General features: G+C 38.2%; 1 protein-coding gene across 1 annotated transcript; it reads left to right on the forward strand.

Moving 5' to 3' along the window:
• Positions 1 to 8,224: 8,224 nt before the first annotated feature.
• LOC139440109 (protein HP-25 homolog 1-like) lies at positions 8,225 to 11,140 on the forward strand. Its single transcript, XM_071218736.1, has 3 exons — positions 8,225 to 8,291; positions 10,683 to 10,691; positions 10,797 to 11,140. The coding sequence occupies exons 1-3, from the start codon at positions 8,225 to 8,227 to the stop codon at positions 11,138 to 11,140; spliced, it is 420 nt and encodes a 139-aa protein (XP_071074837.1).
• The last annotated feature ends 3,892 nt before the right edge of the window (positions 11,141 to 15,032 follow it).

Here is a 15,032-nt window from a genome sequence, read left to right on the forward strand (position 1 = left end):
TTCAGTTTTATTTCTTCCTGCTTAATCTCTATACGTTTATCTCCTTTTCATATCTTATTGCATTAGGTTCAACTTCCAATACAATTGAATAAGAATGGGAAAGAAGACATGCTTGTCTTGTTCCCAATCATTGTATAAGTTTTGGTACATTACATCCTCCAAGATATTTGTTCATTGCATCTAAGTTATAAAATTCATGAGCAGAGGGTTATTGATAGTATTCCTTTACTATCCTTTAAATGGCCATGGGATCAGTAGTGATGGTCCCTCTTTCATTTCTGATATTAGTAATTTGTGTCTTCTCTCCTTTTCTCTTGGTTAGCTTGGCTAGAGGTTTTATCAATTTTCTTAAGCTTTTCAAATAAACACACAAAACAAATTTACCAAATAGAGTTCACTGTTTATGTACAGTTTTTTTTGTCTTTGTCCTTATGGTACATTGTCAAAAACTTTTTTTCTACTCCGTAATTTTACCTGTTCCCTTCAGTGTTATACATTTGTAATACAATTAGTCACCTTCTGAGTTTTATTCCAGTAACTCCTAACATCCTAGTTAATTATTAAAAACTATTTCATACAACAAAATTTATTATTTGTAGTATAACATTCTATGGTTTTGGACAGTCATATATCCACCACCACAGGACTGTACTCACCCTAAAAGTTTTCCATATCCTGTTTCATATTTTTCATTCTTCTTCACTTTAAATTTCAGTTTTGGGAGTTTCTATTGACTTGTCTTCAGGTTCAGCGATTCTTTTATCAGCTGGTCCAGTCTACTGGTGAACCCATTAAAGTGTTTTTTATTTCTAGTATAGCTTTTGACTCTTAGAGTTTCCATCTCTCCTTATATTTCCCATTTATTTTTCATATTGTCCAATTCTGTTAGTGCTCTTAGCATAGTAATCATGGTTATTTTAAATCCCAGTCTGATAACTCCAATATCTCTACCATATCCAAACCTGTTTCTAATGCTTCTCTGTTTCTTCAAACTTTCTTATTTCCCTTTTCGTAGGCTTTGTAATTTTTTTGAAAGGTGGGCATGATACACTGAGTAAAAAGAACTGAGGTCAATAGATCTTTAGTGTAAGGTTTTATGTTTATTTGGCTAGGAGTTAGACTATATTTATTGTTTGCTATAGCTGTAGATACCAGGGGATAAAATTTCCTCTGGTGTCCTTGTTTTTTTCTTCCCTGTTGTGACTGAACCTTTCAATTCTTTCCACTGTGTCCTTTATGTAATAATACAGAAGCCTTATTGATAACATGTCAAAAATTTTTGGAGGGGCTGGAAAAGGTCCTATAATTCTATGATTTGGTCTTAGTCATTTACTAAGCATGTGCCCCTGGGCTGCTTTTTTCTGCTCCCTTATATGACACAAGAGGGTTAAAGAGGCCTGGAGTTTGGAATTTTATTTCCCTAGTCAAAATCTAGAGAGGGCTAGAGTTTGGTAATTATCTTCCCCCAAGTCAACTCACTCTGATAAAACCCATGTAAGCCAGGCTCAGGTAAAATAGTTTCATCTGAGGGCTATCTTTGGTTAAGAACAGATCACTGGGCATATTTCAAAATGGATTTTGAATGGGAATTCAAAACTCCCCCTGCTGGAAGCATAAGGGGAATTTTATCCAGTATTGTGATGGTCAAGCTCAGGTGTCAACTTGACCAGATTATAGTGTCCAGTTGTTTGGTCAAGCAAGCCCTGGCCTGATTGTTACTGTGAGGATATTTTGATGACTTGAATAGTCAGCAAATTGATTACATCTGTGGCTGACTACCTCTACAATCAACTAATGAGATTGCCTTCAACAAGGAGAGAAATCTCATTCAATCATTTGAAGACTTTAAAACTAGAAGAGATGGTTTCAGCAGTCAGAAGAGGGAATTTCCATCTCTCCTTCAGCCAAGCAACTTCTTCTGGGGAATTCATCAACAACCTTCATTGGAGTTCCCAGCTTGCTAGCCGTCCCGTGAAATCTGGACTTAGGCATCCCCACAGTATCATGAGACAATGCTCATAAAAATCTGGTAATATTTACATATATCTTCTATTGGTTCTGTTTCTCTAGGAAACCCTGACTGATACAAATATTCACCCTGAGAACCTTGCAGAAGTTGTTGAGGTAAAACTCAGAAAAACATAGGGACCCCCACCCCCAAAATCTTGAACTGTCAAACTAGTTGATGCTGAAACTCCAGCATTTTGCCAGTTACAGTTCAGCATTCCTACCGGTACTGATTCCAGAAGAGAGTTTCTGTGCCTGGGCTTCTTTTCCAGGTAAGCTGCCACTTTGTTTTCCCATCTCTTTCCTGTTTTAGGGACAGTGATTTGCCCTGTGACCTCAAATCTCTGATATACCCAAGAAGAATTTTGTTTATTCCTTGGTGTTGGGACAGGGGAAACAACTTCCAGATCCTTACATGCCAGACTGGAAACTGGAAACCCAATAACAATTCTTTATATTAAATTCTCTGTTTAAATTACTGTGTGATTTCTTTCTCTTGACTAGGCCCTGACTTTCTCCATGTGTTTAGACCTTATTAATTTCTCTTGACTGAGATTACTGACCAGAATACCTTAAGGGGATTTTTCCAGCATTTTAGTGTGATACTGTTATTGGTTTTCCATCTTGGCTGGGAGTTGGGGTGGGGTCAATATTAGAGGCTTCAGTCTGACCTTCCATACTATAATAAACCAAAGAACTAATATGTGAGCTCTGCTAACTGCCAAGACTGACCATTATGATTATACGTTAAGAGACTGGGAATTGACACCTGGGTGGGTTCATGGACCTGTTGGATTCACTATAATCCAGGGCCCCTCATTACCTGGTAAGCATGTAATAGCCCACTCAAACAAGAGGACATAATGTCATTTCCAAAGTCTTGCCCTCAATTAATTAATTTTTTAAAATTTATTTCTCTCCCCTTTCCCCCTCCCCAAGTGGTCTGCTCTCTGTGTCCATTTGCTGGTGTGTTCTTCTGTGTCTACTTGTATTCTTGTCAGCTGCACTGAGAATCTGTGTCTTTGTTTCGTCATCTTGTGTCAGCTCTGTGTGTGTGTGACACCACTCCTGGGCAGGCTGTACTTTTTTCGCGCTGGGTGGCTCTCCTTACGGGGTGCACTCTTTGCACATGGGGCTCCCTTACATGGGGGACACCCCTGCATGGCACGGCACAATTTAACTTAGGTTCACCTCAGCAAGAAGAGTACCTGGCTAGCCTATCAGGATGGCAGTAGAGGGCTTATTATAGTAAAGCAAGAGATTTCCAGAAAATATTGATAGTAAGGGAGAGAAGCAGAAGGAAAACTTCCTAGGCTCTTAATTCAAAGAAAAACCTTTCTTGTCCTACATATAACCCTGACTTTATAAACTAAGTCACTTTCTCTCTGGGCTTCAGTTTTCCAATATATAAAATTATGTGTTTAGACTAGTGAAAACAAGGTCTAGTCCAGCTCTCTTATTTCTGTTGTTCTGGAATAGACAGAGGTCAGTACACAGGGTAATGATGAAATGATCGTGACAGACAAAAAAAAACAAAAACAAAGTTCACCAGGTTAAGAGGCTCAGGTTCGTCCATTCATCAAAAGAGGCGGCTGCCATAGCTGAGTGAACATAGGTGTTTCAGTTTGGATGTCACCTTCCTTGAACATATTTGAATGTTTAACTACTCTGGTTAGAAATTAAACCTGACTTCAACTTCAGAAGACCAGGAAATCAAATATTGATAGAAATAAATTTATTAAACCATTGTCCCCAAAGTTTCAAAAATCAAACAGATAAGCTAGGATTCATTGAAAGAGTATCAGTGCCTGGGGAAAGTAGAAAAGGTCTTTCCATGGGCATTGCAGGTAAGTGTTCATTAATGTCTGTCATAATGAAATAAAGCCATTGTATTTATAAAGAGTGATTTCCAAAGTATTTTCTTCTTTCTATTTTTTATTAGAAAAATCCTGGAAGGGACTTTTCCATAATGCTAGACAAAAAGGACATCTTTTCTAACATGCCAATTGGATATTTGCAAACAGAAGAAAGTACTAAAAGTGAAGTCAATTGGGAACCAAGACCTCTTCCCTCTATTTGGAATTAATTGTAAATCATTTCCAATTAAATGAGGGTTTTTATGACATAAATTTTTTAAAAAAGAATGGATGATAACCAATTTATATTTTATTTTTAATTACATATTAAATTTTAAACTATGATGCTCATAATCTAAGTGAACAAGCAACAAATACATTATTCTCCGTGTTAACATTTCCCCTTCTTGCTGTCTCTGCTTCTGACTTTCTATGTATTTATTTCAAACCCAGATATGTTTCACTATGACTATCCCTATGTTTACTGTTTATTCTCTTTGATTCTGTTTTCAGTCCCTTTTTTATCTTTCTCTTGTCTTAAAGTTTGTTTGTTTTTTAAGTTAATGAATTTTTGTTTATGGAATTCAACATTTGATCATTCCACTATTTAATTATCAAAGGCAACTTAGTTCCTCTGAAGCTTCAAACAAGATTTATCTTCAAGATAGCCCTTTTAGGGAAGCGGACTTAACCCAATGGATAGGGTCTCCGCCTGCCACATGGGAGGTCCACAGTTCAAACCCCGGGTCTCCTTGACCCGTGTGGAGCTGGCCCATGCGCAGTGCTGATGAGCGTAAGGAGTGCCCTGCCACACAGGGGTGTCCCCTGTGTAGGGGAGCCCCACACACAAGGAGTGCGCCCTGTACGGAGAGCCGCCCAGTGCAAAAGAAATTGCAGCCTGCCCAAGAATGGCGCCACACATGGAGAGCTGACACAAGATGAGGCAACAGCAAAAAAAGAAACTCAGATTCCCGGTGCCGCTGATAAGGATAGAAGTGGTCACAGAAGAACATACAGCGAATGGACACAGAGAGCAGACAACTGGGGGCAAGGGAGGAGCGGGAAGAGGAAAGAAATAAAAAAATTTTAAAAAGACTGCCCTTTTAAAAAGAATCCACAACTGTCTTCAGTCAGCCCCTAAGTCTTTTTTTGATATTCCTGCTCATTATCTCCCCAACCATCGTTACTTCCCTTACTATTCAACTGGTTATAATGTGTAATTAAAGTATATTCTTGATCATATCTATTATTAGTTATTAATTTTTGAAATTCCCAATCTGTATTTTAAAAGCAGTGAGTTGTTTGTATCTTTTTTCCATACCACTCTTTTTTCTCTCTGTTTCCCTCATATTCCCTACTTACACAAAGTATTTGAGAAGTGTTCACATAAATTCACATATTATCTTAGAATCATATAAGCAGATTAAAATAATATAGATTTTTATGATTACATAAAAATTGAAGAAAATTTATCTAAAATGAAGACTAGAGGAAATAAGTTGTAGGTATGAAGACAGGGTTGAAATTTAGATGAAAATTTCAACTCTGGTTCCATCCTCAAAAACTTAAAACACAGAGGAAATTCAACCCACTCCTTCCAAGCCTCAGTTTCCCCTTCTCCAGAGAGTTGAATATAATACCAAGCTTCTCACTGTTTCATAGAGGAGTTTGGGAAATGTGAAGCAATGGAATGTGCCAAAATGTTCAATATATTCTCATAACTATTTTAAAATTGTTTTGAGGTATGTACCTGGGTGTTAGGTGATAGATTGTCAGAACGCTGGGAAATAATGTTCTCCCAGTTTTAAAATCAGGTTACCCTTTCCTTGGAAGATATAAAAAAGAACAAAAGTGAAAAATAACTTTTAAGAAATACAAAATAGCTTCAGGAAATTTACGTACATCATTTTCTGTAAACCTTAAAACAACTAAACAAGGTAGATAGGTACTCACAGAACCATTCTACAGTTGAGGCTGGGAGAACAGTTAGGTGACTTGCCCAAGGTCAGTCAGCTTAGAGATAGCCAAGCTAGGGTTTGAGTCCATATCCTCTGACTTTAAAAACATGCACATAAATCAGTGTGCTGTTTCCTTTCCTGACTTCCCTTCATCTCTGGAAGAAGAGCACTTAAATCAGAAATTAGAGCCAGGTTTCATGCCAAAATATGTAATTGATGACTGGCTTGAAATTGAGAGCATGTTCTAAAAGTTATGGTTACTGACTAATCATTAACATGTAGAAACATTCTACTTTCAAGAGTGTTAATCATGGTAAGTTCATATTATGTTTCCTGAGTCAAATTTCTGTAGTTGTTGTATATGTTTGTAATCCATAAAGGTAAATTATTGAGGACAGATGAAATATTCAATACTGCCCTCAAGGATCTGATAGTCCCTCAAAGGTGACAATATAAGGTCCATTAATAGAAACAAGTACAATGCAAATATAATCATCTACACTAGCTTGCAGAGTGAAATGCATGCACTGTACTAAATACCATTAATAGAAAATAAATGCCATTAATGTACTAAATGCCATTAATAGAAACAAGTACAATGCAAATATAATCATCTACACTAGCTTGCAGAGTGAAATGCATGCCACTGTACTAAATAAAAATCTCTAGTATAGTGGAAAAGAGTAGCTGGCTAATTCTGTGTTTGGTATTTATTCATTCCCTCACTATCAAATAGCCATTCACTATATATCTTCCATTTTCCAAGGCCATAGAAATAGCGATGGGGCAATGATACTATAGAATAAGATGTGAGCAAAGTGGGTGCTTAATCATCACAGAAACAAGGCTACTCAAACCAATTATTTAAAAAGAGTTGCTAAGCAGATGGCAGGAGGTCTTGAGTCCACCAGAGGCAACCTCTAGAGCTGGGGAAGTTTGGGAAAGCAATAACATGTTTTCAAATAGGATGGATTCACTGAATTCCTTGGATATTCTTGTGCCCATTATAATCAAAAGTCCCTCTTAAGCTACTCTGGATGAGTCAGTGTGACATGTGGCATTTGGTAGAACAAAAGACCAAAATTATATTGATTTCTTGAAATTGTGAGACTACGTTGCCACTGGACACACTTGGCAGTACAATCCCTTCAAGCGCTGCCGATCCATCTCCCAATCTGTTTGTATTCCCTTTTTCTTCCACTTTAGGTTTCTGGATTTGGGTTATATATATCCCAGTACTTGTGACTGATTTAAGTTTTTCAGGAGATCCTCTGCCTTGTGACACTTGGGGACTCCCAGGACTTCCAGGGATCCCAGGTGTACCAGGGCCACCTGGAATAACAGGTGAAAAGAATTTTTTTTCTCTTTACCTTTTTTTTTTTCCCTCCTTTTTTTTTTATTGACTTTGTAATAATATTACATTAAAAAAATATATATATGTGAGGTCCCATTCAACCCCACCCCCCCACCCCCCCCCTCCCCCCCCAACAACACTCGTTCCCATCATCATGACACATCCATTGGATTTGGTAAGTACATCTTTGGGCACCTCTGCACCTCATAGACAATGGTCCACATCATGGCCCATACTCTCCTCCATTCCATCCAGTGGGCCCTGTGAGGATTTACAATGTCTGGTGATTACCTCTGAGGCACCATCCAGGGCAGCTCCATGTCCCAAAGACGCCTCCACCTCTCATCTCTTCCTGCCTTTCCCCATACCCATCGTCCACCATGTCCACTTTTCCCAATCCAATGCCACCTCTTCTATGTGGACATTGGATTGGTTGTGTCCATTGCACCTCTATGTCAAGAGGAGGCTCAGATTCCACATGGATGCTGGATGCAATCCTCCCACTTTCAGTTGTAATCACTCTAGGCTCCATGGTGTGGTGGTTGTCCTTCTTCAACTCCATCTTAGCTGAGTGTGGTAAGTCCAATAAATCAGATTGTAGGTGCTGGAGTCCGTTGAGGCTCAGGACCTGGCTATCACACTGTCAGTCCAGAGATTCAAATCCCCTAAATATATCTTAAACCCCAACAATAACTGCACCTCCAGCACATTAGCATGAAAGTCTTATGAAGGGAGATCCCATCTGAGTCCAGATTCATCACACATAAACACCATTTCCAAAGAGGGGCCATCTGCCCTGGCAGTTAACCCCATCGGCCATGACCATAACTCTCATGGGTCTCTTTAGCCTTCAGAGGAACCAATACCCGGGGGTTGTATCTGCTTTATCTGTCTCTCTGACTCTGCCCAGTTGTGCATGAGGGCAATCCTTCTGCCAGCCTCCAGACTCTTTTTTAGAAACTCGTAGCCACACAAACCCATTTCTCCTTTCCATTTCCCCCTTACTTTAGGTCAAACAGCATCTTAAAGTCATGTTATTCTATGTAGACATGGACATTCTGCCGATCCGCATTGAACCTTCCGTACAAGGTCCTTTTCCAGTTGCATCATCAGTCGGTAGTTGATAGTGGTCCCTCGTTGCCAGGGAGGCTCATCCCCGGGTGTCATGTCCCACGCTGGGGGGAAGGCATTGCATTTACATGCTGAGTTTGGCTTCGAGACTGGCCACATTTGAGTAACATGAAGGCTGACAGGAGGAAATTCCCAGGCACAATGTTGCTCTAGGCCTTGTTCTTATTTTAGGTTTATCAGCTCACAAGCATAGTCATTAGCATCAGGGGCTCACTGTTGAACCCTCACTCCCTCCCGGTCCCCACCGCTGTACCTGGGAGACTGTCGCTGCTCCCTTAGGGACCACGACAGAGCACCACTGGCCAGGAACCCAGTACCCCCCCTGCTGTGGTTTTTAATTGTTGCCACTATGATTGTTCTCTTTACCTTTTTATACTTTCTCTTTCATTGAAATGTTCATAGACTCATTGAAATCTTCCAGGTGATCTGATAAGAATATTGTCATGGAGGTAAATCATTTCTTGGTAATAATGACCATGGGTTCTTTTGCTTAACCATGAAAAGTCAGAAGATTCTTCAGCTGAGACAGTTCCTACTTACAAGAAATAGATGTATTAAATATAGCTGTAATATTTAGGCACAATTGATGTGTACTCCAATCTGAAGCTTATAACTACAGCTATAGTTGCTTTGCCTGCATGCAGTATAGTGCACTCAAATAGATACCACACAGTGTAGGCATGAGGGGAGGTTTACCTAGTAATGAACCAGGTGCATGGGTCAGCAGACACATTAGACTATTGTTCTCTTGTGTTGCTGAAAGGTATACTGGCCTAAACTGGATGGAGAGCCCAACAGCTCTGAACACCTGTATTGTACTTAAGGCAATGGTTTTCAAACATGGCTGAGTATTAGAATCACCCATGACCTTGACAAACATGCATGTCCCTAGTTTCTACCCAAGAGATTCTGATTCTAAAGGGACACAGTGTAACTTAGCCCTGAGTCACTGGTTTACTCCACAACTGATACTACTAAACAGGCAGGTTTGGTCACCACTGCTCAAGGTTTCCATTAAGTTCTGTCATAATGTGACCCCTGGATTTGTCTGGATGACTTCCTCCTAAGAGCGATACTTAATTCTTAGCCTCAGTGTAAATAAAAGATGAGGGTATACATGGTTTTTTTTTCCATCTAATAAGCTTTATTTTTAAAGAAGTTTTAGATTACAGGAAAGTTACATCACAAGTATAGAAGATTCCCATATATCCATCCCTTCCCCCTTCCAAATTTTCCCTATTAATAATATCTACATTAATGTGGTACATTTGTTACAACTGATGAACAACTATTGAAGCATTGCTACTAACCAAGGTCTACAGTTTACATTATGGTTTACAATTTCTAGCGTACAGCTTTAAAGATTTTGGCAAAATGTATAATGACCTGTATTGGTTATTGCAATATCAAACATAACAATTCCAATGCCCTATGTTCCACCTATTTCTCCCTTCCCCCCCCCACCTCAGAAACTTTGGTAACCACTATTGTTATATCAATGTTACAAGTTCTTCTGTTACTACAATAATAATGTCTACTTTGGTCCATGGTTGCATTCCCTCCATTATGACTGTTCATTCCTCAGTCTTGGGGATTTGGGGAAGATGATGCTTGTTCTGCTTCAAATTGAGAGGTGGCTTAGATCTAATGGGGCAGATGGAAGGAACTGTTTTGCTTGCAGTTGTAGATACTCTTTGTTTTTTAGCATGGGGCTATTGGCTATACATATTTGAAGAACAATTCATACATTTATTCATTTAATCATGCATTCACCAAATAGACATTGAGTGCTAATTTTTTACCTGACACTGCCCATGACATTAAGAAACTAAATTGCAACAGAAACATAGACTGAGAGGTGAAAAATTTTCTTCTTTGTCTGTTTTTTATTCTTCTTCTTATTATTATTATTATCAGTGAAATAATGAAAATGCTCTAATGATTGAAGTGATGAATGCACAACCATGTGATTATATCAAATACCGTTGATTGTACACTTAAAATGAATCATATGCTTTATTAATATGTATTAATAAAATTGCCTTGTTAAAAAAAAGAAACAAAATAAAGTAAGACCTTGACTCCCAATTTACACAAGGAAACAGTCACTTAAGGGAAGGATTACAACAATTCTTTGTGACCATGATAACAGTAAATACCAATGTGGTATTCCATGGCAAAAAGACAGAAATATCCAAGTCTGGAGTAGACAAAATAAGCTTCTCAGAGCAGTGATACTTAAGCTGGGCCATGAAGGATAAGGAGAAAGGAGGTGGATGGGGTAGAAGCACAAGGAGGGAGAAATCCACATACCATGAAATGAAAACAATTTATAGGTATATAACTCTTCTTTCTGTTTTTTGTTTTTAAATACAGGATTCCCAGGTAGGCCAGGACTAATGGGGCCCCAAGGGTTACCTGGAAATATTAAGGCATATGCACCCCCACCATAATCTGCCTTTTGTGTGAAGCTGAGTGGGCCTTTCCCAGGGCCTTCCCAGCCAATCGTTTTCCAGGAAGCTCTGCACAATCATCAAGGCCACTTTGACTTGGCTACTGGAGTGTTCACCTGCACTGTGCCCGGCTTATACCACGTTGGCTTTGACATTGCGCTATTTCAGAATGCTGTCAAGGTGGGGCTCATGAAGAATGGCATCCAGATCAGGGACAAACAAGGTGAGGTCAGTGACAGCCATGAGCAAGTTTCAGGAAGTTCCATCATGCAGCTGGAGAAAGGGGACAAGGTCTGGCTGGAGTCTAAGTTGCACCAAGCAGAATCTGAAAAAGGAACTATTCAAATTATATTCTATGGGATTTTGCTTGATGGAAATTAAGAAGGCCGGGAGTTAACTGCATGATTCTCTTCCACAAGTAGCTCTGAATTAAAGGGAAAAAAATCTTTTTAATTCTCTCATTCTAAATATTTCTTCTAGTTACCACTGAATGATGAACTGTTCACAAAGTTAAAATTGGCCTGTTGAGCAATAATTTCTAAAATTAATAAAGCCTAAGAATTCATCAATTTGTCAAAAATTTCTTGTAATCCACCAAATTGAAGTATCATTTCAGGCATTGCGTGGCAAAGGTGTGTGGCAAAAAATCAGTGAGGTAGGAAGCTGTGTAGCCAGTTTGCTGTTGAGTGCACCACAAAAACCCCCATCCAGTTCCTTTTTTAAGCCTGATTTATTTCTCAGGGTACAAAAGTCTTGCTCAAGCCCCCAATCCACTTAGGGAATTAGGGATATAGGTTTGAAATAAATATCTCTGTGAGAGAAAGTCAAACCAAATAAGAATGCTTCCCATCAAACAGTTTCCCTAAAGCATAATTGGATGGGTAGTGGGACAGAGGGATAAAGATGAGGGTAAGGGAATTTCTGTGGCTTAATAGTCTTCAGACTATTAACTAATTTAAGGCTGCTAATTTCTTATGCAATATCCATTCTCTCCTTCTACTAAGCAATTGCCATTGTATTTCTATTCTAGCTAATTTGCTTGGGTTGGAGTAATGAGCCCAATTAAAATACATAATTTGGCTACTCTCTATTACATTCAGGGTTCCCATAAGAAAGCACCATCAAGGGGAAAGTCTTAACTGACTTGTGTCTTTGGCCTTTGGCCTCTGCCCTTTGCCCTCTATATCTCTCCTTTGGAGAATGCAGATATGGTTCTTGCTGGCGTTAAACCAAAAATCACCTATTCCATGGTGGAGCAGGATGATAGGAGTAGCCAGGGTCTTTGTAAACCACAGTGAACATCTAAGTCAAGCTTGGTTATTAAAACTAGACTTGCTTTTTAAAATCTTGGTGGGTTTTAAAAATTTCGATTGAAATATAACTATAATACAGTAAAATACACACACCTAAAGTGCACAGCTTGATATATTTTCACATATGCTCGCAGGCATGGATCCACCCCCTACATCAATATATAGAAATTTCTATCATCCCAAATGCTTCCACTGTGCTCTTTCCAGTCTATAACCACCCATGCAGAGGTGACTATTTTTCTGACTTTCAAAAGCACCAATTAGTTTTGCCTGTTCTGGAACTTTATATGAGTGATATCATGCAATATAAAATCTTTTATGTCTAGTTTCTTTCCTTTTCATAATGTCTGTGAAATTCATTCACACTGTTGTATATACCAAGTGTAATATTTCATTGCATGGAGATGTGTAGTATTCCGTTCTGTGAATAAAACGCCATCTATTTACCTGCTGTCCCAATAGATATTTGAGTAGTATGGGTTATCATGAATAAAGTCTCAACATATCTTATTAAATATATTTTTAAACATAAGCTCTCATTTCTCTCAGGTATATATACTTATATATACCTGAAATGTAAAATATGAAATGTAAAAGTTGTTGCATAGATGTATGTTTAACATTAATAAAACTGATAGTTTTACAAAGTGAATTGAACCAGTTTATACCAACCCCAACATGTGTGTCATCTAGTTGCACCACCTTCTCACCAAAACTTGGTATTGTCAGGTTTTAAATTGAGACATTTTGATGACTGTCTACAGGATAATTTGATTTTAATTTGTTTTCCCCAGATGAGTCATAATGTTAAATGTTTTTAACATTTTATTTGAAATAATTTTAAACTCACATAAATGTTGGAAAGTAATATAGAATTTCCCATGTACCCTTGACCCAGATTCTCCCAGTTCTAACATCTTACATAAACATGGTACAATTATCAAAATCAGAAAATTGACATTGGGAGAACACTATTAACTGCAGATTTGTGAGTGTATGTGTGTCCATGCATTTTATATATGTAATTTCATGTAGTTGTCACCACCATCTGAATACAGAACAGTTCCGTTATTCCAAAGTTACTCCCTCATCTTATTCCATATGGGCACACCCCAACTCTATCCCTGGAAACTACTAATCAGTTCTGTATCACTATAATTTTATCATTTTGAAAATGTCATATAAATGGAATCATAAAATATTAACGCTCTTGTAATTGACTTTTCCATTCAACATAATGAAGTTACGATCCATCCAAGCTGTTGTGTTTATCAATATTTTCTTTCTTTTTGATGCTCAGTATTCCAATAAATGAATATGCCCATTTTTTGTTTGTTTGTTTTCCATTCACTCATTGAAGGCCATATGAGTTGTTTCAAGTTTGTGGTCAAAACAAATAAAACTGCAATGAACATTTATGCACAGGTTTTTGAGTGAACATACATTTTCATTTCTCTAGGATAAATACTCAGGAGTGACATTGTTCAATCTATTGTAAATATGTTTCACTTTATACGATCTGCCAAACTGTCTCCCAGAGTGACTGTATCATTTTACCTTCTCACCAGCAGTATCTGAGAGTTTCAGTTATTCTACATTCTTGTCATCACTTTGTATTGTATTGTCAGTGTTATTATTTTAGCTATTTTGGTAGGTGTGTAGTCTTATCTCATGGTGGCTTTAATTTGCATTTCCTTACAGGCTAATGATATTGAATATCTTTGCATGTGTTCATTTGCCATCTTTATATCCTCTTTGGTGAAGTGTCTGTTCAGACATTTTGCCCCTTTTCTAATGGGGTTATTTGTTTTCTTACTGTTCAATATAAAGTGTAAGAAAGTCATATATGTCATTGTGGTGGTTAGGCTAATGTGTCAACTCGGCCAGGTAATTGTGCCCAGTTGTTTGGTCAATCAAGCACTGGGCTAACTGTAATACAAAGACATTTATGGACTTAAGTCACCAGTGAGTTAACGGCATAGATAGCTGATTACATCTACATCAATCAGGGGAATTGCCTGTTAGCAATGAGTGACGCTTTATCCAGTCAGTTGAATGCCTGAAAAGGGGAAGTGATTTCAGCATTCAGAGAGAATTTCCCAGTTCGTCTTTGGACTGCCAACGTCTCCTGGTAACTTATCAAGGACCTTCAATGGACTCTCATCGGAGCCCCTGGTTTGTAGCCTATCTGTGGAATGTGGACTTGTGCCTCCCCACGGTCACGTGAAAGACTCATACTAAATCTCATATTATTGACAGATATCTCCTGTTGATTCTGTTTCCATAGAGAACCCTGGCTACGTGATTTATAAATATTTTCTTCCAGTATGTGGCTTATCTTTTCATCTCTTAATAGTGTCTTTCACAAAGCAAGTCTTTAATTTTGGTAAAGCCCAATATTGATTTCTTTTAAGAATAATGGTTTTGGTGTCATGTTTAAGAACTCTTGCTTAGCTCTAGATCACTAAGATTTTCTCCTCAAATTTCTTCTAAAATTTTATATTTTACATTTAGATCTGTATTAGTTTCCTATAAGGACTTGCCATAAGAAGTTATCACCAACTTAGCTTAAAATGACACAAATATATTATTTCATAATTCTGTAGCTTCAGAAGTCCTAGTTAGCTTAACTAGTTCTTTGCCCTGGATTTCACAAAGCTGAATTCAAGGTCTCACCTGGCTGGGTTCTTTTCAGCAGGCTCAGAAGGATCCAGTCCTAAGGTTATTCAGGTTTTTTGCTTTATTGGTGTTTGCTCAGTTTTTCAAATCTGCAGGTTTATGTCTTTCACCAAATTTGGACAAATTTTTTAGCAATTATTTCTTCTAATGTTTTGCTAGGTATAGGTGGAAGTTTAATTCCCAGCTGTGCCCCGCGAATCCACACTCCTCATTCTGCCTCATTGCTGCCAAGTGGGGTGGAAGTTTAACTCCCCACTGGGTCTCACGGCAAAAACGTACCT

This window comes from Dasypus novemcinctus, chromosome 12 (genome assembly GCF_030445035.2).
Source record: "Dasypus novemcinctus isolate mDasNov1 chromosome 12, mDasNov1.1.hap2, whole genome shotgun sequence".
Taxonomy (NCBI): Eukaryota; Metazoa; Chordata; class Mammalia; order Cingulata; family Dasypodidae; genus Dasypus; species Dasypus novemcinctus.

Excerpts from the sequence above, each read along its gene's own strand:
- LOC139440109 (XM_071218736.1), top strand. The coding sequence starts at position 8,225 with ATGGACATTCTGCCGATCCGCATTGAACCTTCCGTACAAGGTCCTTTT.